We start from the raw sequence: 24,886 nt of genomic DNA, 5'->3' as shown, positions 1-24,886 counted from the left end.
TTGTACAGGGTGAAATGAAATATTCTCAAGTCTAAAAAAACTGTAACATTATCTCCAGACTGCTGACAGACTCCCTCAGCAGTTCCACTGCTTCCCCTGTTGCCCAAGCTGGGTTTCGAGACATGCACCACACCACAGCAAAACGTCACCAGATTATCTACTTTAAAGTATACGCATGCTCATCTAAAAGCAATCATCTCAAACACTGAGTCCTCAGTTCTTTATAAAAAATTGTCCACGCTTACTTACTCCACAAAGATAATTGCAGGCTTGATGATGAATTTGCAGTATAATGATATTGCGCATAGCCTCAAACAGGAACATCATTTCAGTGCAAACTTATTTACACAACATTAGGAGTAACTTCTGTGGTATATGCAGTATTTATATAGGAGTCATAATGTGTTCTTACTGTTCACCCTGGACGGTACAGTGAATTGTGAAACTGCTGGGAATTGATGTTGGATGAGGAAAATGTATACTACCACTATCCAAGCATGCTAGTGTAATATGGGGATTGGACGCCTGTGACTTTTAAGTTCTGAAAGTTTGATTTCTACATGAATCCATTCAATGCAATTTAACAGTAACATAATAATCAATTACGTACATTCATATAAAGTGTCACAGGGCTGGCCTGGGCTATACACCTATCACGGCCAGTAGCATATGCTCTCTATGTTATTTTAGGTGTTTTGAGAGGTCTGTCTTCACTCTATTTCATGGTTCCAACACTCTCTAGGATCCTAAATCTCTTACGTTTTTTCCCTTCCAGGAATGAATGATCAGACATCTTTCTTGCTGGTCCTCCCAGGTCTATTTTCATACAAGCACCAAGACTCAGATCCTCTCAACTCACACACCTAGACACTAGGTATACCAGATCAAGCAGTAGTTGCTCCAACACACCTCTTCTCTCATCTAGACGCTTAAACCTTAAACAATGTTATATTAATTTTGACATACACCTCCATTTACCACACTCTAAAAACCAAAATACCTTAGACAGTGTGATCTTCACCCCAATGCACACCTTCTCACATCACAGACTAGATCACAGAATATCATTTTCAACTCCTCCCCCTCTGCAGTTCTCTCTCTACCTCAGGCTTCTTCCAGCTGATCCTGTTTGGCCAGGTATGCTGCTCCATAATCAACCCTGGTGTTCCTGACATGGCAGCAGTCAGGCTCGATACCATGTTCCCTTTGCCTCAGTCTACCTGTCTGTTAGCAGCTCTTGGGCCACAGTGAGATCTTACGATTCAAGTGCTATGCTGTCTAGACTTCCATGGTAAGAAGGTGTACCACTACTTGCCAGGCAGTGCCCTACTTGTACTTGTGCCAACACTTCCTGTCAGCCTTGTTAAAGTGAGCCACAAGCAGTGTGCCCCTACACGACTGGGCCTGCTACACAGTCATCTTGACAACAGGCCTGTCCGCTACCTGGAACTACCCTGCTTAGAGTTTGCATCCACTCTTCTTCCCTCCTAGAGCTTAGATGCAGACTGAATCCTTTTCCGTCTCAGCTGGACATTTTATTTCCTAACTATCCTCAAAGGAGTGGCCAATTTCACAGAGGGCCTATCCAAACTTTTCTTTTACCTCATGTGGAATTCCATTCACCACAAGTAACATAGCAGAGGTACTAAAGTCCTTTGCTATAACATTTTAGATTTGATTGGCCAAAATATGTACAAATATCAAAATACTAGGAACAGCTATCACATAGCATTATTTATTTGAGGTATTTTGTATTTTTTGGTATTTTACAAAAAAAAATACCTCCCTCTGAATTGCAATTAATAGTCAGTGTCTTCACTAGATGACAATTTAGCAATACTTAGTCACTAGTCTTTGAGTATGGCATGTTTCTTGCAGATTTATTATTGACATCTCACACAGTGCAGTGTTTAGTTTTGGAAATTCTAGTTCAAAGGAGTGAGCTCCACTTACTGACCCACCAAACTAATAACACAACTTAATAGCACATCCTAGCAAAGCTGTCAGCTTAGTTCAAGACGAAAACTTTCTACCTTGTGGCATTTCAAGGGAGGCATTAGCTTTACTTAAGCCTTTTGCTGAGCACAAGAGACAACGCACAGTATGGAAGACTTAGAGGGCCTGCAGGAGGACATGTTTCTGATAATGCTGGAAAACGATAACATCAGAATACAAATGCAGTTGGCATTATAATCTTAAAGACTCATTACGCATGACCTACCACAAACCAAGTTGTCCTTGTAAGAAAGTAATTAAAGACAATTTTGCTCAGAATTTTCAATGGTCTTTTATTCTTTTTAATCTTACAAGCTGTGCAGTAAAAAAGCCCTTTAAAGTAAAGTACACTGTATTTACGTTTTTTGTAAACTGCACAGTCTCTTAAATCAGGAAACCAATGTACTTTGCCCTGAAATTACTGTTAAAAAAAAGATTATATCAGCCTCAAGTGTTTACTCGTTCGGTTATCTAAATCAATCTCATTTAAAAAAAATCATTCTATATTTAATCTGTAGGAAGCAAAACAAACATTTTAAAGTCAATGGCCTCTGTGATTCCCTGTGCACTGAATAATCTCACCTGTACCACAAAATGCAAGCTTTCTCTAACCACTGTAAATCTAGTTTTAAATGCCAAATTCATAAAGTAAAATAAAACTAATTTAATTTTAATTAATTTATTCGATGTGATTTTATTAAAGTGACGTAACAGTGTACTGAAGTAGTTGCACATTTCACAAACACTACGTCCTAAAGCAGGGGGATCCAGTTCTTGGTGCTGGAGGGCTGGTGTTGTCTGCAGGTTTTCCACAGTACGCAGAAGCTGTAGAGCTCCATCTTAGTGCCCAGCTAAGCCAGCAATGAACTGGTTTAGCTTGTTGAGTGCCGAACTGGAATGAACACCAGCAGAGAGACAGGTTTCCCGCAGGACCAGTATAGGACAGCTCTGTCATAAAATACCAGTGTGCTACTATGGATATTTTCCCCAAAGTCTAAATCCTTTTGAATAACCAGTAACCTTGCTCAGCATACATACCCATTCAAAAGACAGGATCCAGCAGCCTCTGGCTATCCCAAGCAAAACATTCAAAGTACGCCGGGGATGGCCAGTCACCACATGAGTAGTGCTTTCACACACAGTGTCCGTGAAAGAGAAGCCTCCCAGCTTGTTCACGACTTGAATGACTACATTCTGCTTGCTGTAACACACAAATTCACAACAGCCGTTACAGTTTCAGCCGTAGGCAGGGTTATTAAATCATACTAATACACAATATATTATTTGTCCAGTCAGCTTTATTTTTGGCCAACATTTTGGCTTCAGAGACTGAGAGAGCTGTAACAGACCTAATACAAATTTCTAGTTTCAACCAGCTTTTGAGAATGAAAAATCTTTTTAGTTGTCAAATCAATAGTTCCCTTAATATATGTCCTTCCGGATTGTCTCCATGTAGAATTTCTTAATAAACTGAACTTGCACATTACAAAGGCCTGTACAAGACATTATAGAGCTCCTTTGCAGACACTGATTATTCAAACATAAATCTGTCGGTAGTTCTTTGTTGAATTTTTGCCCCAGTGTAGGAGAATCCTCAAGTGCATTGAGCTCACATTTTTAGTGTATGCTCACATTGTCTGTTTATATACTTATATATTTTAAACACTCAATATGAGCAGTCTGAGTCACATATAATAAACGAAGCCTTTAATGTATCGGTTACCACAATCACTTCCTACTGGCAACTTGTTCTGTGCCAGTCTCCACCAAAGGACACAAAGCTCAAGCTCAGCTCCCCAAATCTAAAGGCAGTGGACTACCACAGTGTAATAAATGTAAAATCCCTTTATATTTTTTACACAAATCAGAGACCAGAGGAAAAAGAGATGTTGCCTACATTTTTTTCATACAATTAAAGAAGTAAAACCACTTCTAAACTCCTGCAAAATAAAACGAAGCCTGTTAAGCAGACATTATGTAAAGAGTTATAGTATCGATACAAAACTGGATAATACAATACTTACTCACTAGGCATGCTTGTCATCACTAATGTTCTTGTCACCTGAAAGACCAAGAAAATGCAGTTTGTTCACATAAAAACATAACTTTTATGTTAAATAAATCTGCAGAATAATGAAAAAATTAAATGAACATAGGAATATACTACAGCAATAGCACTGCAATTATATCCCCTTTCAAATGTCTTTGAGTCCTAAACATCACTGATACATTTATATATATTTATGGCAGCACTTTGTCAATATGTCACTGACAGTAGGATTACCCAAGTATTGGTGCACACCTGGCTGAGGACCACTTGGGTTGATCGTCCTCGGGGTGCCCAGGTGTCCTCAGCTAGCTGTGCAACACTGGAGGGAGTGATCACCTCATTACTGCTCCACAGAAGCTGATTTTCCAATGACTTTGCTTTGGGTGAGGCCAACAGCAAACCGACCTGCCGTGAATGTAACTATGGGTTTCACGAACTGTGGAAATTCTTTAACTCCTGATGGTGTACTGGATTTCTGTTTCTGAGGTGCGATTGTCAGCTGAGATATTTCAGAACATCCACACTTCCATTATCAGAAAGTTGGTTGTTTTTCGTTTTACATTATATGTTAAACTATAACTATATTCACACAAAAAAAGTCAGAGAGAAAGAAAGACACTTCGAGATCCTTTTGGCTGAAAAGTGCTTTATAAATGCTAAAAAGTTGTACAAACTAAAATATGTTAGGTGAAAATAGAGATACAAGCTCAATTATGGCATTTAACATATGAGTATATAAAGTCTCAGCAGAAAAGTTGCATCCTGCCTGACGTATGGCAAGCTTGTCTTAAGAGTAGAACGGTTAAGAACACTAATATCCTCTGAAATGCTTACATTTCACTGTAAATGGGTACGTGCAGGACACCTCCCTAATTACACAACCCACGATCATTAGCAACATTTCTCAGAGGCTGTTCCTGAGACACACACAGAGCTTTTCCTCTTGGAGAAACAGTGAGAGCCTCCTGTCTCCCCACAGGATACTGAGGCAAAGGACTCACGTAAGTGACTGAAAACAACACATTGTTATGAAGTTAATCACACCGCAACCAAATCTTACATGCCCTCTTATAAATATATAGAGCAACTGTCAATAATTTAACCCAGCTGCTGCTGTGTAACAGTTTTTGCAACTAAATATTTTACTCCCCACTACACTGTAGTGGATAAAGAGGTTAGAAAATGGATGGAGGGACAGTTTACCCTTATGACCCAACAGAGACTCCTTCCCAATAACACTACAGACTCCATCAGTGCGAATCACAGTCCTTTGGTTCTCCGTTCACCAACTCAGTGTTTCAGACTGCTTTAAACAGGTTCTCTGATGAAGCACTTAAGCTTAAACCCATAACATTTCAGTGTGCAAAATATTTATGGGAAGAAAAAATGTGCCTCTGCAAAGCATTGCTTAAAACCTCAAACTTCATACCATGATGCCAGCAAACCGTACAAAAGCATTCGTTTTTGCCCAAATTAGCCTTTCAACCAAGAATCTTAAAATGTAGTATTTGCTTATTCTTCTTTTCTAAAAAGCTCTAAGTTGGTGAAATGTTTATCTATGTCTCCTTTGAAAACTGGAACCGATTCTCTGCCACAACACGAGTCTTTCTTTAGCTGTTAAGCCATAGACTGACCAATCACTCATCACAGTGAAAACAAAAAGAACATGCAAAAAATTAGTACTGTTACATCAAATGTAGGAAAAAAAAACCATCTTAATTTAATCAAAGAAGAATAATAAAATTAACACTGCCAGGCAGTTGTGGGTTACTGTGGTAAACCTCCAATAGACCTCTCTTTCCAATTTGGGCTTGAAGGAATGCTTTCAAAAAAGTCTGCCCTATTATTAGACACGAGTCCTGAAAAGTGCCTACTTTGCAAGGGTATTTGTAAACAGTCTTCACAATCAGACTAGCTTTTGTAAAAATAATCAAAAGCAAAAAGAAAATGTAGTGGTGCACTTTTTTGCAGCATTGAAAATAGGACTTTTCTTTTGGAGCTGTAATGGCTTAGCTTGCAAGGACAGACAAGCACAGACTGCTGTCCATGGAAAAAAACACAAAAGTATTAAGTGAACCCAAAACAGAGAATTTGTGTGAACTGTTGCATGATTTGCTTTCAACAATGTCTTAATACAAATGAAGGAAATTCTTGGGTGTATGACACACTCTCTTGGAGGCTAAGTCACGCAGAGCAAGATGACTCAGGCCACTATTTGAGACCAATGCAGGGCCATTTCCAATAACGCACTTTCTTATTGGTGGATCTGATCTCACTGGTAACACGTAAGCATGATCTTATCAGGAAATTCAAAGTCACATTAATCTGCTGTTAGCATTTGATTTAACTATGTCTTCAATCCATTATGAACAAAGTAAAGTAAAGCAAAGTAAAACTGAATTACTGGTATAAAATGTAAAGGAAATTATGACATGCCTCGATTATCACTGAACTGTTAAATGTCCTTAAATTTTCCCAGTCCTACAGACAAGGAGGCTGTCTTTCTGATTCCCTGTGGACACAGGAAATCTATGTTTTTCACATAACCTACTTTACAGTACAGTCTTCAATCACACTTGGACCAGTATATGGAAAACTCCCTCTTTCTGCTGGGAGAGATTCATATTCACAACATTTTTTCATAAGAGAAAACATGAAATTAAAGACAAACCATTAAGTGTCAGAAGGCCAAAAAATGTTTATTTTAAATCAATCTGTATGCTTCATCAACTGTAACAGTAAAATTCAAATAAAAAGATCCACCTGGTAAAGTTTTTAACTAAACAATGGTTTGAATAAACTTTATTTTCAGCATAAACAATATCTAATTTTCCCAGTAAACCAAAGCAAAATGATCATAAAAGATAAAAGAAATATTTTTTGTTATACAATACCCGAAAATATAATAAAAAACAAAAATGTAACAGTATATTTAATATGAATCAGAAAATCTAATTCTCCAGTTTGGTTTTAACAACCAACGTGAGTAAAGAAATTTGTTGGATATTTTGTTAATGCACCACATAAAGTAGTACTATAGTCTGAGGGAATTGTAGGAGGAACTGGGTAAGCTGCAGTTAAAAATCATGAAAGACTATGAACATGTAATTTGCTTAATAAATAAAGTTCAAATCCGTTTAATTACTTATGACTTCATTTTGCACTTTGACCTGATGGAATTTTAACTCAGGATGTCCTGGGTGAAAGTAAAGATGACTAAGTCTAAACAGCATTCCAGATGTCACTTTTTCATGAATATCGGACACAGTGTGTCAAAAGAGATCATAACGGTTCAATCTAGAGAAAAATGCTGTGGTTAAATGAATAATAATTTTAAAATCCCATTATCTCTCAGTTTAAACACTAAAAATGTGGAAAATATTTTTTTAAACTCAATTCCATTATTTTACAGAAATACTTTTCTCGTTCAATGTACAACATTCTGTTTTAACACATAAAAATCATAAGTAATATGACTGTATTTAATAGTAACAAAAATGGGCAATAAGAAAATTAATGTATTGCTCAACAACGAAAAACAGGAATTCACTGATCCAACATCTTTTTCATAATTAAAACAGTATATAGTATATATTAACTGGCATTGACTTTTAAAACAAAAGAAAAGGGATTAACAAAATAAAATAATTTAATTTCCTCTTACAAATATCATGCTAAAGGGTTCTTAACATTATTTTTATTTTCTAATTCCAAGTAATACATTAGAAGTTTATAATACATTGCAAATCAATGTTTCACCAACTAGCTGACCTATCAAATCCTTTTACTTGACCGAAGCGTAGTCATATCACTAACGGTATAGCCATCAATCAATTTTTGTTCTCATACGTTAGATCTTTGCAATAGAAACAGTTCTTTAAAAGGAAATATTTTCTTTCACGTTTCATTAGATATACATGTAACATGTTTGAATAGCGGTTCTAATAGATTATAGAAATTTTAAATATAAATATTGTTTACATCTAATGCTGATTACAGACTAACTTTCTAATGTTAACCATCTTAAACTGCTGTGAATTTAGTTTTCTGCCTTTTAAGCAAAACCAACTTATTTTCATTATCACCTCCTTCCTTGTGATCGCACTTAATGATGCCACTTCTCTTAGGCCCTGTCATGTTATAACTTCAGATCCAGGGCCCACTTTGTAAGTGGTAATGCACACAGACATGCTCATAAGTGGTTTAAAGGAATCTGACTGCTGTGATCGAGAATGACAGAACATACCAGATTTTCCCCCCCTACCAGGGGGGGAGAGGAGATAGATGCAATTACATTTTCAAGGGAAATGAACAGCAATTATCTTAATTACAATAAAAAATTAAAAAGAAGACTGAACTTCTAGGAAAAGATGGAATTGGTAGAACGCTCAATCTGAAATAATTGTGAAAATGTTTCCATTGCTAATCAGATAAAATCCTCCAGCTCAGCCTTTTATCAAGAACTGTACTGGTTCGTTAATGTTAATTGACCCAGCTGAATGTAATCTAACCTCTGAACTGTAAAAACAAAGCTCCACAATCCCAATGTGCCATACTCTATAGAAAAATAAATAGGCTTCCATTGCACCGTATCACCTACCAGTTCTTCTTCAGAACCACAGCCGCCACCAAACATTAGAACCTAATGCTTTAATAAAAATATATAATTAACTGAACAATAAAATAACACAAACACTGCTGGATAATGCCCATGTCTGAGTTCATTTGAAGCACTTTGAATACTATAACTAGCGGATTATAATAATGACACTGTGAACACTTGGAACCTGAGAATTCTGAACAGTAAATCTTCAGAGTGCACCTAAGGCTTTTTTCTTCATTGCACATGGGAACGTTTTGCATAACTTCTGCCTATGTATGTGTATATTTATCTGCATCATCCTCAGACATTTATATGTCTCCTGCTTCGCTGCGATTTTTTTAACAAGAAGCAACAATTAAAAGCCAAGCTAGTTTGCTTCTTCATTCCTGTTTCCAATAAAACTGCACCCTACCGCCATGTGAGACTTTGCCCTCATCCTGGATAATCCCATGGCTGACTGACGCCACTGCAGTTTCTCTCACTTCTCATTCATCCCATTTCAAATCCAAACCTTAGATTTAATTGTTGTTTTATCACTCTTGTTGGGACACCTGCTCGTGCATATACTGTATCTGCGCCGGTTATTTTCAGCTGCTGTTGTAAGGCTGATAATGCAACACTTTTTCAGAGGTCTTGTTTTTTCATGTGCTTCAAATTAACATGTTTTGTTATGAGATATGAAAATGAAAGTTACTTCCTGAACAACGGACAGAGACTGATGAAAGCCATTTGCGGCAAAGAAGGAGCTCAAGTTCTGTTCAGCCTGACAGAACACCAAAGAGGGCACAGCTTCTGCTACATGGCCAGGTGCGCTTTAGTGGTTAAATAGCAGAACAATGCAGCTGCTTAACATCTCCTACAGCTCACAGAAAGGAAGACAGACTGCACTTTCTAGCCAGCTAATGTGCATCACACATCACACTATATGGCCATTTGAGGCTTTAATTGAAGGCAAGAAATGACAACTGCAAAATGACAAACTACAAATTATTCAAAAAACAAAATTCAACAAAAATGTTTTGCAATTTGCACTTGGTTTGCAGTCAACATTTAACATTTGCATTTTGTATCTTGTTTTCATAGCTTATCTGTTAAACAGCATACAACAATTAAAATAAAACTTCCCAATATCAATAGACAACTTCCCAATATGTGATGACTTGGGAGAGCAAGCTGTCTCATAGGAGTACCGATAACCCAAAACCTCTTGTGCATTTAACAGAAAATGGATTGTCATTTAAAGTGTGGTCAGAGATGTTCAACATTTATGATAAATGTAGAATGATTTTCAAATTTTAAATAATAGTATACAATTCATTGCCATAATAGTTATTCACATGAGTACAGCTTCCAAAACAAATCAGAGCACTAATGTAGCACTAACTAAGGCAGGTGTGCACTCTCAAAGCAACAGTCTATTTGTCTGTAGTCTAAGCTGTTTAAGTTTTTTCACTTCCTTTGAAACTTTATAATATCCATGAGAAACGGCAGGACACATCTACTGGTTGTTAAATTTTATTTATTGACCACTTATGAAGAGGAAAAAAAGGCAGGCAAGAGGAATCGGAAATTTAATGAAACCTATTTCAATTTTTACTGCGAGTAAAAGATCATGTTTTCCGGTTAGGCTATCACTTTTATTCTGATTCATATTCCCTGTGTAGATATTTTCATGCCATTTTATGTTTACACATTCCAAACTACAGTCTGCATTGGTTTCATTTAGATAAAAAACATGCATGTATATAAACAAGCCTGAGCTGTGAGTCATTCGGTTATTTTTCTTAGTCTTTCTACAGCACATTTTAGCTACATAATTTGTCATGTAACAATCAAACTAACAAAATACACAAGAGATTGAATTACCTGAAGGAAAAGCCATGAAACCTCAAACTCTCAAATGGCATTGCAGGCAGGCTTACACATTTGTAAAACCAAATTATACTGAAAAATTCCATTCTTGAAGAGCACTTCTTCAACTTTAACTGCGACACAAAAAGTTAACAAAAAAGACTTGGGGAGAAAAAACACAGTACCTATCGATAAGAGCAAGACCCAACTGTATCAACAAACATAGGACTTAAAATGGTTACCTTTATCTTTTGTTCCATTTTCAATTTCTTCTCATTGCATCTGTGTGTCTGGTTCTTATACATTTCAAAACTGTTGACACTTTGATCACCAGCTGAACTTTTACTTCCACACCCTAAAACCAAGGCCATTTAAAAAAAGTGCATTAGTGGAAAAAAAAAACATGTTACCCCAAAACCTAACGTAAAAAAATAACAGGTGCACTGAAACTGTGGCATACATGCATACGCCATCCTGCAGACAGTGCACATGATACCTCAGCTCACTCTCAAGTGCAGGTTTTAACTGTATTTGGGCACATTTGAGTTATATTTGCAACATACATTTTTACATGGCAGATCACACTGATTAACGTCTAAAATTGGCAATAAGCCCAGATTTGTACTACTATACATTTCTCATACCAGCAGACAGTGGTGCCAATGTGAGAACTAACACACTAAGTGCCTTTTTTATTCCAGCCGGTCTTTTTACTCTTTTGTTCAGAAGTTACAAAACAGAACCTTCAACAATGTCAGCAGGACCAATTCAAAGGAATAACCAGCTTTTTAAATCAAGATTCCAATAACTGAATTTGTTCTGTGATGCAGTCCTCCTGTGATTTATCCTTCGCTGGAAATGTGAGACTGTCACAACTCCCTCAAACTTAATTTAACTAAAATATTGTACCACTATCTGTTTGCTACTTTTTCATTTTTTCCTTTTGATTCACCTGCTATCTCAGGAGACTTTAATCAATATTTATATTTTGATTTTTTTTCTGAGGGATGCAAAAGAGAAAAACATTCACAAAGAAATAACATTTATTAGCATTATATTAAAGAGTAAACATCAAGATTAAAAGGGAATTGTCAAATAAATGTGCATTTTTACACATCTTTCACAGCTCATCTATGATAAAAAAAATAAAAGCATGAATTCATACAAGTTTCCTGAGAAGTATTTCTGGATTACTGTCTTTTTCAGAAACAGGTTTGCTCACTATAATAGGAAAGTTAATTAGAAAAGAAAAATCCTGAACTATAAAGTTAAAAACTGGATGAATAAAAAAAACTCACAAATGTATTCAAGTAATAATGGCATAACTAATTCTGAGAAGTTATAAAAGACTTCCAACAAGTCATGCAGGCTACACAAGCATATAGCCCTGGCAATTAGGAGACAAATTCTGATGCAAGAAATTGTATATGGCTAAGTGATCTTATCTTATTCTAACTGTATGAGTATAAATTAAGAAATTAGACCAACTATTCCCCAAGTGCTAGTGCACAAGCGAGACAGCAGTGCCAGACATAGGGCTGGAATTCGTCACACAGGGGGACTCCAGTGTTCTTCCGACCGGATGGGATTGGATGCAACTGCAGTGATATAGGCAACAGACTTGCACCTCCTCCAATAAGCACCAACTCTCCTATCAGGCACTGTGGAGCTCACAGCATGTCTAATTACAGATGTCTCAGCAGGTGGGAGAACTGAATGAGCATTTCTGTGTCCCATTTTCACCAGAGAGAGTAATGATTAAACAATTGGCAATTCAAACATATCTAGATATAACAAAAAACAGTGAGAGAGCACACAAAACATAATTAGTGCTGTACATGGCTCAATATTACTGTTAAGTTACATCTTCATTTACTACTTTTTTCATTTTCTTATTCCATTGTACAGAACACTTTCTCCATGAATTCCTTATTTCAGTTTATATTCTTAATTACTTTTATATGCGTGTGTTCTGAAAACCACTGCCAATTTGTGGATACTGGGAACAGTTGGCGTAATTGGCAGTGGGGACATACTTCAAAGAAGCAAACAGTGCTTCAACAGTGAGCATTACTGCTCTTTGAGAGCGACAATCTAATAGGTTAATAAATCACCTTAAATCTTCAGCAGCACAAGACCTCAGGAACAGGTTAATTTAGTTTAATTAAAGCCTGACTCAACCAATTTAACCTACCTGTCCAGTCTGAAGCTGTTGATGAATTAAAGAGATCTACAAAATCCTACAGATTGTTGCTAGACACATTACAAAGGCATTCAATAATCTATCAAGTGATCTCTGTCAGAAGGTGGGTATTTTCTGCTCACAGTGGGATTCTGAAGGTTTCCACAAGAACTCTTTTGTTGGAACCTTAATCACTGCTAAGACTACACCTTTTCTTGCTGTTTATTGTACCTGTTGTATTTTCCTCGTCTGATCTCTTTCTCTTCCCCGGGGGCTGCTCCAGTACAAACTGAGGAAAAGAAATCGACCGAGATGACAAATTTCCTAAGGAAGACCGTCTTATGCAGGGGTCATGTTTCCGAACATTAGCAGAATAGAAATAGTCCTCATACTCCAGTTCATCCTTGGATGGTGAGCAACCTAAAGATTTGCTTGGAGTCTTCATGACAGAATTGATAGATCCCTTTTTTTGTTGGCCGGAGGTTTTCACGAATGTAGAGTATTCCCGGGGTGATACTACAGATATATTGTTATCTGTCGTTTCTTTTTTGCATGTAAGCTTATTTGTGCAAACATCTACAGCAGTAGAACAATTCACTACAGAGTTCAATTTGCTACCATTGTCGTTTTCTTCCATGTTCAGAGATACTCTACGGTTGCTTTCTTCAATCGATTTCTGCCTTTTGTCTTCTTCACTGGGCTTTCCATCACATGTATCCTTGTTTGAAAAGGCTGTACTTTTTGGCTGCGACTTTACTCTGGCCGAGTGTCTTTTAGGCTTCTTTATTGGAGGTGAACAAGTAATATTTCTCTCCTGTGATTCATCATTACTTTCAATGCCCGCATTAGAAGTGGGTGTCTCTTTTGGCAATTCTTTCTCATTCTTTTTTAAAGAACCACCAAACAGGTCACCAAAAGAAGAATTCAAATCAGCACTTTCTTCCTCTGTAAACAAACAGGGAAAAGAATATGGGTAATCAATCGATGAGACTCATATTTACAAACCTAGACATTTTGAATAAGCAACTTTTAATTATTTTTCTTAATCTGATGAACCCAGAACGTAACTTCAATGGATTATTACATTTATATACCACTGTAAAATGTGATTATGTTCAACACAGGCTATATAATACTCAGTTAAGTGAATTTGAAATGACCTTTGTTAGTTTGTTTCCATAAAGAAGTGGCTACCAGCTTACTGATTCACACACAATTGTCAAGATGTCAACAATTATTGTAATGCTTGCACGTAATTCTGCTTCAGATGCTTTAAAAGTTTGCAGTAGCACGTCTGGGTAATACTGTAAGGATATACAGAAATATATTATCCAATAATATAAATGATAATGGAAAATGGCCACTGCAGTACATCACCTTGACATCAAACCCTCACAACCTAACAATAGTGCAGCATAAATAACACAGTAGCAAAGAAAACACTTAATCTTTTATAATTACCTAGGTTTTGGAAAAAAGAACCTGATGGAGAATTTCCAATGGACGGTCTATGGGAAGACTGTGATGAGCCGGACTCGATCATCTGTGAGGCTAAGAGAACACTGTGGTTAGTTGTGCTGCAGAACATGGGTATGGAGAAACACAAAGTCAAGGAATGATAAACACCTGGAAAAACATTTACATACATACAAAATAGCAATACTCCTTGCCCCCAGCTAAGATTCAAAAATAATATATAGACATTATGCACACACATGAAAAGTGTAGTAAAACAAATTTAACAATTGATCAATAGTATTACAATCCAGAAACGAAACGAAAACAGGTAGGATTTAATACCCGGCTCATCAGTCTCATATAGTTAACAATGAAACAAAGATGGAAACATAGCATCCTTTCACAGCTTTAGTAAAAACTGATTGCATCATCTTGGTCTATTATGGCGATGTCCAATATCGAACATCTAAACGTGAAAATTACCAGTGGGGGATAGGTTCTCTCTTTTTTGTTTCATCTCGTCTAGCCGTTTTGCCATGGAATCTGCCCTCTTCACAAGTGTAGGGTTGTACACAAGCGTGCCTTCTTCATCAAAGATCACAGACGGAAAACTAGTGGCTGCAACACACACAAGTTAAACACAAAAAAGCTTTATTAAAGATGCACAACCACTCCATGGTTAGGCTGGTTTCTGACAGATTACTGCATTACCAATAGGCGATTTAGGAAGATTCAGGTCTTTTATCATTCTGTCGAGCTTCCTCTGCATTCGCTTGTCATTTTGAGGGGTCCTGACTTTTTTGTCCGTCGGTTGCATGCATCGATGCTTCAAAAGCAAAAAAGAGAAACATTGCAATCTTGAGAAATGAAGAATGTCCCTCATACAGCACAGTCAGCTTTGCATGCAACTTGTTTTCTTATTTCCACACTCATTGAACATTTGTATAACAAAAATATCTTTTCAGTGAAGCAGTACAGAAGTATGTTAGGAAAAAAAGCATATTCTTATTTAGTGCTACCTAGATTTTAAGCAAAGGAAAGCATTTTACAAAGAAATTTAGTTCTTAAGATGCAAATCAATTTGTGCAAGTTCTTCTGGCACAATCTCATCATTTATCTCAATATTTTGTCTTGCTCAAAGATCTGTTCAAAACTTTTTTTCCCCATGTAGAGGTCACTTTAGAAACTCCAACAATGTTCTGCAGAATAATTAAGAGAACAAAATGTCTTATACTTCCCGTAAAAGCCCTGGATAATATATCTTATGGCACTCTGCTTGTCTTGCTGTTGGACTCCTGCAAGTGCTTGATGACAATACACAGTCTTTTTATATTTCAAACTCCAGTCTTTCTACACGGCATACACGAGTTCTTGGCAGCACAAGGCAAATTAAAAATGGGTCAAAATTATCTAATTTTTTCATTAGATAATTTAATTTGGTCATACTTAGAAGTGTACCAAAAAAGGCTTGAACTAGAAGAAAAATAATGCAGAATATTAAAATAATACTCATATTTCTTACAGGATATTTACCGTTCTTTTGTTGAACTCATCCCACACAGCAGGGTACAAACTCTCATCAGCACGTTGACCACTTTCTTTACAGCTGCAAAAAAAAAAGACCTTTAATTAAATGTAAAGTATTTTAAAACTGTAAAAATATTTATGATTTTCCCTGTCGAAATTTAAAAATAATTGGCTTTTTTAGATGTTTACCTAAATGAATCTAAAGTACAATAAAATACATTAATTTATTCCATACAAAAAATAACCTTTTGTCAAAGGATTATGGGTGTGTGGAACAAGCTACATATCCAAGGATGAAGGCAAAACCCTGGCTTCTTTCAAGAAACAGTGGCATAAGATCTTTGGATCTATTAGTTACTACAAAACAGGCTCAAAAGGGCCAAAAACCTCATCCCATTTGAAACCTAATATTATTATGCAATCAGGGCCACCTTGTGTTTACAGGTGGAAATGCATGGAAACTGCTACCAATTGTCACATGTCCTTCATTTTGCACTGCATTTAATAAAGCTGTAAATCACCTGCAATGAATTTCACATTTATAAAGCACTTATGAAATGGTACATATCTGAATTTGCAAGTTACAAGTGTAAATATACAGTACTTTATGTATGAACATTCCTTGTGTTTCTTCCATTTAAATTTGGTAGGTAGTGAAAATCCAGGTATTGTTTGAGATTTGAATCTTCTAACCCAGTTCTCTTCTCACCACCCGGGTAATGATGATCTACTTGAGAACTGTTTCAAAAACTGTAAGTGTAGGTGTGAGTTTCTGCCTCAGGTCATAAAGGCATTTAAAGCCAATTAAAATAATGCTTAATCTAGTCACTTTACAGATAGTATTTTTACAAAAAGATTAAAGACATAAATTTTTTAAAAATATTATTTTTATTGCATTAACGTATTGTGACTGGTGCATTGTGACCCCCAAGAGCCACGTACAAAAATAAACCAGTTCGAGAAATCGTCACTCATACACTCGCACGCTTTCATTTTACAGATCTGAAGGGAGTAAATGTATCGTTACAACTCAAAATATTATTTACTATTAATGATCAACTATAACCCAAAAAGACACAGGTGGCCAATAATCTGTGCATATGCATGTGTGCTCTGCAAGTGGATTTGTTGGACTTCTTTTGCTTTATGCTTCAACATTTAAAAACAAAAGACAAGGTTTTGATCTTAGTTTCTTCTTTTAATAACTTTTCTGAAGTTCTTCCATGCCAATTATTGGCATTCTCATTGTGCCATTAATATTTTGCCAGATTTACCTCTCCACCCAAAGAACTGAAACAAGCTTCACACCAGTCTTTTTCGCTTTTTGCCATGTCTTCTGATGACCATCTTTGAAAACTACATGCGTTACTTGTTTGTTAAAGGTTTTTGTTACCTGTAATGGCAAAACAATATAGTTAAGAGATTTTAATAGTACTATGGCAAGGAAATACTTTTTTTTTAAATTTGTTAATGTTCACCGAAACTCAAGTGAAAAAGTATTGAAAAAGAACATCTAAATTAAAGTGAAACTTAATTTCACAAAATACATTGGTCATAAGCATAAGTCTGGACGATTTCACATCATTTCATAAACATTTGATTAAAAAACCAAAAACAAACGTTTTTATAGGGCATGATGAAATGCGCAAGCAAAGTACCTTAAGAAAACATTCAGCTATTAAAGTCAATTGTTAAGCTAACCTTGGGGACTGGTATGAATTCTTTGTGTGGCCAGTGAGCAAGAAACTTTTGTTGAATGCAATTAATTTGATAAAATCCTAAATCCAAAATAACCCTATAACCCTGAATATTATTATTAATAATAATATTTAAGCAAATCAGGATAGATGTATTTGCAGGGCTTTCTTACACTATTGCAAAAGGAGATGAGATGCTGGATAATAGGTTTAAACAAGCAATTTAAGGTACATTCTTTCGGCAAGGAGTTCCCTACACTGCCCCTGGAGGCCCAGAGGCTTTTACACAACTGAATCCTTAAATGACAGAATTCATTTTTGCCATCTTTCAGAAAGCAGGTCTGGCCATACAGACCTCACTGCACACTGTAACTGGGAATCCTTATATACTCTAGCAGGACAGAGCTGGCCAAGTGTTGGCCAAGGCTTCACATAGAAAAGTGACCTTTTTCAGGTGGAGATCGTCTTTTTGAGCGAGTTTTTCAATCAAGCAACGTGGTAGTTCAATTAAGGGTTCAGTGAAATAAAGAAATTGATAGGAACACTAACCACTTTAGACTAAAAGTGTTTTGCTCCACTACTTTAAGGGTATTTAATATGTAAATATCAAAATGAGCCTTCCTTTAAGGTACACTGGGGCATAACTGGTGGGTGAATTTTAATAATGTTTCCATTATATTAAATATTGAACTAAAGTTTAAATCAAATTAATATTGACTTGAATCCTTATTTTTTCTTACTTTAAAAATGGTAAAAAAATACTGTAAAAATCCTTTAACCAAAGAAAAAAAAATCACTTACCACTGCTCCCATATCCATTAACTGCAGAGCAAACGTTTTGGAATAATTTTCATTCTTACTGGATGACCATACGTCAACAAAGGCAACAACATCTAAAAAAATAGCATTAAGCACTGTCAGGCAGGCACACTGCATGAAATAAATAAAAAATTAAAAAATGCTTCCTGCTAAAACTACTCTAAATTAACATTTTTAAAGTGAATGTCATAGTCAGTAAGCTTATTGCACTAACAAGCTAAGCTGTTTATGAGCTGAAAGATTACTCTGTGTGGAGCTGTAAACATTAAAGTAAATATGTTTGGCTATTAAATCTGGTTAATGAATAAATAATGTAGTTCGTTTGCTGTAATGTTGTATACATACTCAAGTGACCCATGAACGTATGACAAGTTCACATTTAATTTCTAAAATAAATTAAATTAAAAATGCTTAACCTTTTTTTTTTACACTGTGGAGCATTTCAACAAGCTAATTATAAATGTTTTTCTCTACTCGTTGAAAATGTCCATCAAATCTAAAATGCTAATACTTATAAACCCTCCAGTTTCATAAATGTAAATGTTTCTGACACATTACAGGGTGCAGGCAGCATCTAATTAAAACGGTACCTTTGAGGATAGCAGCACCATTGTGGTTTCCAGTCATTGTTCAGTGAAGGCAAGACTCTTAAAAACAGTTTTAAAACCTGCAAAATGATTTTTGTTATTCTCAGACTGCTATGCAAAGACAAATTGCTGTGAAGGTAATATTTCTAAAAACAAAAAACAACAGATGTAACTGAGGGTGTATAAACACCATCAGCCAGTTTAAGACAGTGGCTCTCAGAAAGGAACAAAAATTATGAAGAAAAAACAATCTCAGTGTTTAGTTGACAAGAGCCTGGTGTGTCCTCTGACTGAAAGGTACAGTGGCACGAACCAGACTTGAACATCATGTGTAACTCTGCTCTCATGGAAGGCAGGGGTCAAACTCGAGGCAATTATGCCTCTTGACCATTCCTAACCTGTACTCTGCTGCAATAAACACCATTTTAAGCGCATTTGCACTCTTCAGTTTACATCTTCAGAAGGGAACTACAGGTCTAAAAATACTCTTATAATACTACAACTATTCTGTAAAGTTTCTACACATCCTGCAGGGCATCAGATCAGATGCCCTCAACATTCATATCAGGTCTCACAGTCTGCAAGACATCCACAGCCTGCAGGTACATCAGATTTGTACATGCAGGTACAGTATGAGGAATTACAATACTACATCGATTGTCTATCTACTCTGTCTGAAATACTTCAAGGTTAGAAAACCTTTAATCAAACTAACTCACTATGGGTGTCTTCTGTGTTTCAATGTACCTTACAAAAGATGTAAAAATTGAGGTATAATGAATAAACATAAAAATAAAGATGAAAATATAAATAAAGGGGAGGTATGTCAATAGTTGCTCTTAGCAGTATTTGTTGATTTGACCTCCGTGTTATTCAGTTGAATCTATTCACCACATGGATAAATTCAGTGCTAAATAACACCAGCTGCTTGTGCAACTGAAAATCCAACCTAGCAGCCCAGGCAAAATGGGCAGACCCAAGGGATATGTCCTTCATTTTGAAAAACTGGCTCTTGATTTTTAAGTGGCACCATGTCAGAAGATGGCATATGTGTAAGAAAACAAAAACCTAACTGTTCAGCTGGTCCTTTCAGAACAAATGCATGCTGATGTCTCCTGGTGATGCTAACAATTGATCTGCAAAAGACAAGAACAAAAATGAAATATTAAAGAACTTAAGCATGGAACTGGCTTTTGGGCTATCTAAATGCATCAAACAGCTGGCAATGAAGGCAGGAGAGAAACAAATCTTCCATTAATTCAATTTTTTATTTTTATTAAGACCATGCTGAGAATGCCTGAAAACAGGATGTCAGGCAAAACAGATGACTACCTTCAATTTAGCCTGCAATGAGTTGAGGGATTACATTTGCATCAAAATGAAAAGTTATGAATTACAGCCTTCAGCAATGACTTCTCCAAAGAAGTCTGCTTGGAATCCTGGTGGATGCTGTTAACAGGTTAGGGAGCAATATTATTCAGATGAACACAGAAACATCATTTGAAAAGGTGTGTAACTGGGGAATCTAGTAAATGAAGTTTGCCCTTTTTCAACTTCTTTCTGTGGTTCAGTTATTGTTAATGTTCAATAAGATCTTGATTGCATCAACAAGAAATATTTTCATGAATCGAATTTAGATGTTTTCAGTGGCACAGGAAGATTTACTGTACCAAAATGTTGGTACTGTTATAATATTCTAGTTTAATCTCATCAGATCTCAATAGCTCAATCTAGACCCAGTTGATACTGGAATGTGAAACCATTTTTCCTCTGGACCAGAACTGTTAAACCAATGCCCCAGTATGGTGAAAGAAATTACTGTACTGTAAGAGTGCTATCGTTTGGATGAAACATTAAACCTGAAAAACCCCAGATCCCAGTGCACTGTTAATAAGCAGTAGGGGAGTTTGTTATATTATTATATTCTGGGTGTCCAAAATCTGGCCTTTACTTCAATTGGTGAACTAGTTTCTCACTCTCTACCCAATCTTTTATGTGCAGAATGGCTGCTATGTCTCACCTAAACCGAGAACTTCACTTCAGTACTGGATGAAGTGGCTCCACTCATGTGCTGGAAGCAATTTAAAATCCTATTGTCAGAACACAGTATGCACTTACTCTGCCTTGTTAATTGTGCTCCTGTGTTTTTTCCCCTCTCATTCTTCTACATAAACAAAAATATGACAAAAAAAACAACAAAAAATGAATGATATCTCAAAAGTTTAAAAAGAGTTGCAGAACAAATTTAATTTTAGCTACAGCAGTAATGCCATCTTCAAAATTATTTCAATGCAATAAACCACAATTTCCATAATTGCAATATTGTGAGATCACTTAACTGTACATCTTAACGGTCACATTTTTAATTATGTAATCATATGCAGTTTGTCACGAGTGTTAACATTTGTACATCAGAAGCGTGTGCATATACCTATCTCAAGCAATAGATAAATCAATAAGGTTAGTCAAAAGCACAGAACTAGTCAATCCAATTAAACGGAGCACATGGGAATGAAAAGGCTTAGTTTAAAAACTTGCCAATTGACAAAATGTATACTAACAATTATATAGTGTAAAAACAGCACTTTCAGCACATAAAAAAACAATCTCAATGTATCCGCTTTGCCCTTGCATTTACTCTTCAAAGATTTTTCCCCTGCAGATCTTAATGTTTAAAACACAAAGACGCATACGAACTAACGGAGAAAAAACGATCAGTGCCTTTCAATCCAAGAATCACCCTCGACATATCGCCCTGTGTTTTCCCCGAGGAAACTGCTAACACTTAAAAAAATAACGCAGATCAGAAACAAACAGTCGTGTGGCAACCTCTAATTAAAGTTCCACAGGAGATATTTTTAACCTACACGAGGCAAGAAACTGAACAGACTGTCATGGATTTATACAGCATATTTGTGCAGGAAAATGGCATTCCGGAGGAATGTAACAATTCTTGCAATCTTTCTGCTTCCACACAGGGAATTTCCAGACACGGAGAGAATAAGCAGATATAATGTATCACACTGATGCACATTGTTTACAGTATCGAGCTCAGTCGCGGATGCCTTCTGGCAACATTGTATCCCTTTAAAAGGCTGTGAGGTTTAAAGCTGTAATCTAAACTTACTCTGCACGCAAGCGCCACTGAAGGACATTTACAGGATCATATCAATTTGCCAAAACGCAAAAATATTTTTAACGCTAAAGCAGTCACTGTAACAAACACCGCCGAGGACTGCAGTACAAGCCATGAGGGATCCTTCGTCTTTATTTACAACAGTGCAACTTAAAAGTTCCACCTTGTAAAAACCCAAAAAGAGAAAAGACGAAATTTCCTTTGCAAAATAAAAGAGCAAACCCCACTTTTTCTAAAGATCAATGAACACCTTACCCAGTGCGGCACACGGAAAACGTACAATTCCCAGTCTACAGTCTTTTCAAATATGGCGGTTACGGGCCGAAGAGCGGAATTGTGGGAACGTTTGGACGTTCGACGTCTTTATTGGACGTCGCGACTGGTGGCGTCACGAACTCCTGGCTCCTGGCTGGGGGAGCTCTCAAGACCCATGCAACAGGGGCTTCCAGTCTGACATACAATAACACTTAGGCACAGTACATGATTGTGTGACTATAAATACTGCCACTATCGTAAGGGTAATAGCAGAATGTGCAACCAACACACATCCACCAGAAGCACTCTCAGACCAGATCCATGGCGTGTGAAGTATTCATTTCACTACTAGACTTGAGCAGAAGTGTTTCTCTCCAGGCAGTATCCTGGTACCTCAGGGACACCTCATGGGTCTAGGATTAGCACTGAGGATGAAAAATCTTTTAGGGAAGAGAAGAATTTAGACAGGCCTCAGGCTACATTTCGGATTTAGACAAGAAGAGGGATTCCAAAGGGTTTAAGACGATGGGATTAGAGGCAACATCAATGTTAAGAGCCTATGCATTACAGTCAAAAAAGCTCGGGGTTTTTTAAAGCCATTTAAAGCTCCAGCTTCATTTCAGAAATGAGAAGGAGCTAGGGTTGCAATAACAATTCTAAGCTGTTTAAAGTCTAAAGTAATGAAATATGGTGCACAGAATTATTTTGCAGGTCCAGTATACATGATTTTGCTTTGAGTATTTAGAAAACAGTATTTAGAAAAATATTAATCATTTTATTTGTTGCTCTTTGTAAATGTTAATTGAACTTGTGAAGGTATAATGTATTATATTATTTAATTTTTATGGTCTGAGTCTTCATCAGTTATGAATTGTGTGTTTTGTACTGTTGTGTATCTGTATTTTCCCATTTGCTTTTTTATTTTTCATGTCTGTGGATTATTAAACATTTTCAATTTCTTGTTAATGTAATCTATAAATGCCTTGCAATGATTCGGCATGATGTCCGATTTCAGACAACAGTGCCTCTGTAATGTATGGGAAAGAGAGATTAACTCAGTTACTAAAAATGATGCCTATATGATTTTTCATATATATTTCACATATATAAACCTGTGTTCTGAATAAATGGAACAAATACAATGGCCTTGAACAGGGTGCGAATTATATCTTGGCATTAGGGGGAGCTCACCCCTGGTTGGGGGGACGCATCACGTGTGAAAGAGATTTCTTCAAAAACTCATCCAAACCCACGTTAGTAAGGCTCCCTCTCAGGCAACTGTAAATTGATTCCGCGTCTGTGCCATCCGTCAGCTCTGTGATGTCCAAAACTACAATTCACGTCCACTTTCCCACTCACATCGCATCTCATGTATAGGATGACATAAGGAACAAGTACACTGTAATAGGTTTATTCCATGCTGAAAAAAAGACGAAAGAAAACGCAACGTTTCGGCCGTGGAGCCTTCTTCAGGTGACAGCTGAACACACCTGAAGAAGGCTCCAAGGCCGAAACGTTATTTTCTTTCTTCTTTTTTTCAGCATGGAATAAACTTACTTGTTTATAAAATTACTTGTTCCTTTGCAGCCTACGCATGCTGACGCAGCTCCCCATCTGAAGTAGGATGAGATAAGCACGCATGTACTGTGCTTTCATCAATAGTGAGGCTAATTCGTGACTTAAGTTCTTTTATACCCGACACAAGCTTGTTCCGCCTTTTCTTTGCAATATGACCTATAATTTCAGCACAGGAATGGTCCGACTTATGTACAGTGCCTACTTTGGCACCATTAAGCTACTGTAACATTATTAAAATAATGAACTTTTTATAAGATAGTCTTTCCTTGGCCACCATATACGCAGATCTGAATTAAACTGCGGTTTCTTGAATTAAATGAGCATTAATTTCAAGTACCTTGTTTGGGAGAATTTATTTTTGCGTCGACTCTTCAATATGAACGGCCCTTTTATGTGATAAGCACTCACGGTGTTTATATATTTTCTTTTCCCGCAGCTGGTTCTGCAAAGGGCTACTTACATCTCCATTAATCCACTCCTCAGATAAATGCATGCCAAGTGCTTTTTCTGACAGCAGAAGACTTTGCATCACTGCACACGGTGCATCCCAAGTTTCCATTCTTAACGAAAAGCCACGGGGTGGACGTTTTTCCCACTCTGTCCACTGCTGGCTGGTCCAGTAAGCCGGTAGATCGGTGCCGACTGGGGTCACAGGGGGACCAGCCTCTTCCTCTGGAGAGCTAGCACTGCTGGTGGTGAGGGGCAGGCCAGGCAGACGGGTCAGCAGCTGAACTGTCAGCGGGGCAACCGCTTGCAGCAACAGTCAGATCGCCAATTTGGGTTGTTTTGTGAATCCACAATTAGCAAGTAAAGTTCCCTGTTTTCTCTTGGGTATAATCGTCGCTTTTCAGTAACATATATACTGTAGAAAACTGAATGTCATTGGAAATGTTCTCTGCAACTTCACTGCGCGCCTTTTTTTTTTATAGAAAACGTAACCAAGAGTGACTTGTTAGCTTGTCCGTTTATCACGTGAAAAGAAACGTTGTCTACTTTTGTAACAGCGCCTCCGTGGTTTGATCGGTAATAGTATTAAATTGCTTAGATATTTCTATGTCAACAACACGCTCAAAACAGAAACGCAAATGTAGTCTATACCGGGAAAAAAGTGACACATAAATAGGAAATTTTATAAATGGACAGTTTCC

General features: G+C 36.8%; 1 protein-coding gene across 4 annotated transcripts in view; it reads right to left on the bottom strand.

Annotated features, from left to right (window-relative positions):
* The window catches only part of mcph1 (microcephalin 1), a 58,562-nt gene extending 33,904 nt beyond the window's left edge, over positions 1–24,658 (bottom strand). The window contains exons 1-14 of one of the 4 annotated variants that reach the window (XM_015363234.2): positions 22,161–22,198; positions 20,888–20,933; positions 19,843–19,905; positions 18,773–18,849; positions 18,165–18,256; positions 16,941–17,059; positions 15,673–15,745; positions 14,851–14,965; positions 14,623–14,757; positions 14,143–14,232; positions 12,913–13,626; positions 10,742–10,854; positions 4,020–4,057; positions 3,034–3,196 (exon numbers count right to left, since the gene is read on the bottom strand). In XM_015363234.2, the coding sequence (XP_015218720.2) occupies positions 3,034–3,196; positions 4,020–4,057; positions 10,742–10,854; positions 12,913–13,626; positions 14,143–14,232; positions 14,623–14,757; positions 14,851–14,965; positions 15,673–15,745; positions 16,941–17,059; positions 18,165–18,256; positions 18,773–18,809 (1,689 nt within the window). In that variant the 5' untranslated portion in view covers positions 18,810–18,849; positions 19,843–19,905; positions 20,888–20,933; positions 22,161–22,198. Of the gene's footprint in view, positions 1–3,033; positions 3,197–4,019; positions 4,058–10,741; positions 10,855–12,912; positions 13,627–14,142; positions 14,233–14,622; positions 14,758–14,850; positions 14,966–15,661; positions 15,746–16,940; positions 17,060–18,164; positions 18,257–18,772; positions 18,850–19,842; positions 19,906–20,887; positions 20,934–22,160; positions 22,238–24,198 lie in introns of those variants that run through there. The other 3 variants (XM_015363235.2, XM_015363233.2, XM_015363238.2) reach the window with 3 other exon arrangements.
* Between the last annotated feature and the right edge of the window lie 228 nt (positions 24,659–24,886).

The sequence above is a fragment of the Lepisosteus oculatus genome, chromosome 17, assembly GCF_040954835.1.
Source record: "Lepisosteus oculatus isolate fLepOcu1 chromosome 17, fLepOcu1.hap2, whole genome shotgun sequence".
Taxonomy (NCBI): domain Eukaryota; kingdom Metazoa; phylum Chordata; class Actinopteri; order Semionotiformes; family Lepisosteidae; genus Lepisosteus; species Lepisosteus oculatus.
Note: the sequence above shows the minus strand (reverse complement) of the source record. Positions and strands in the feature narration are given on the sequence as shown.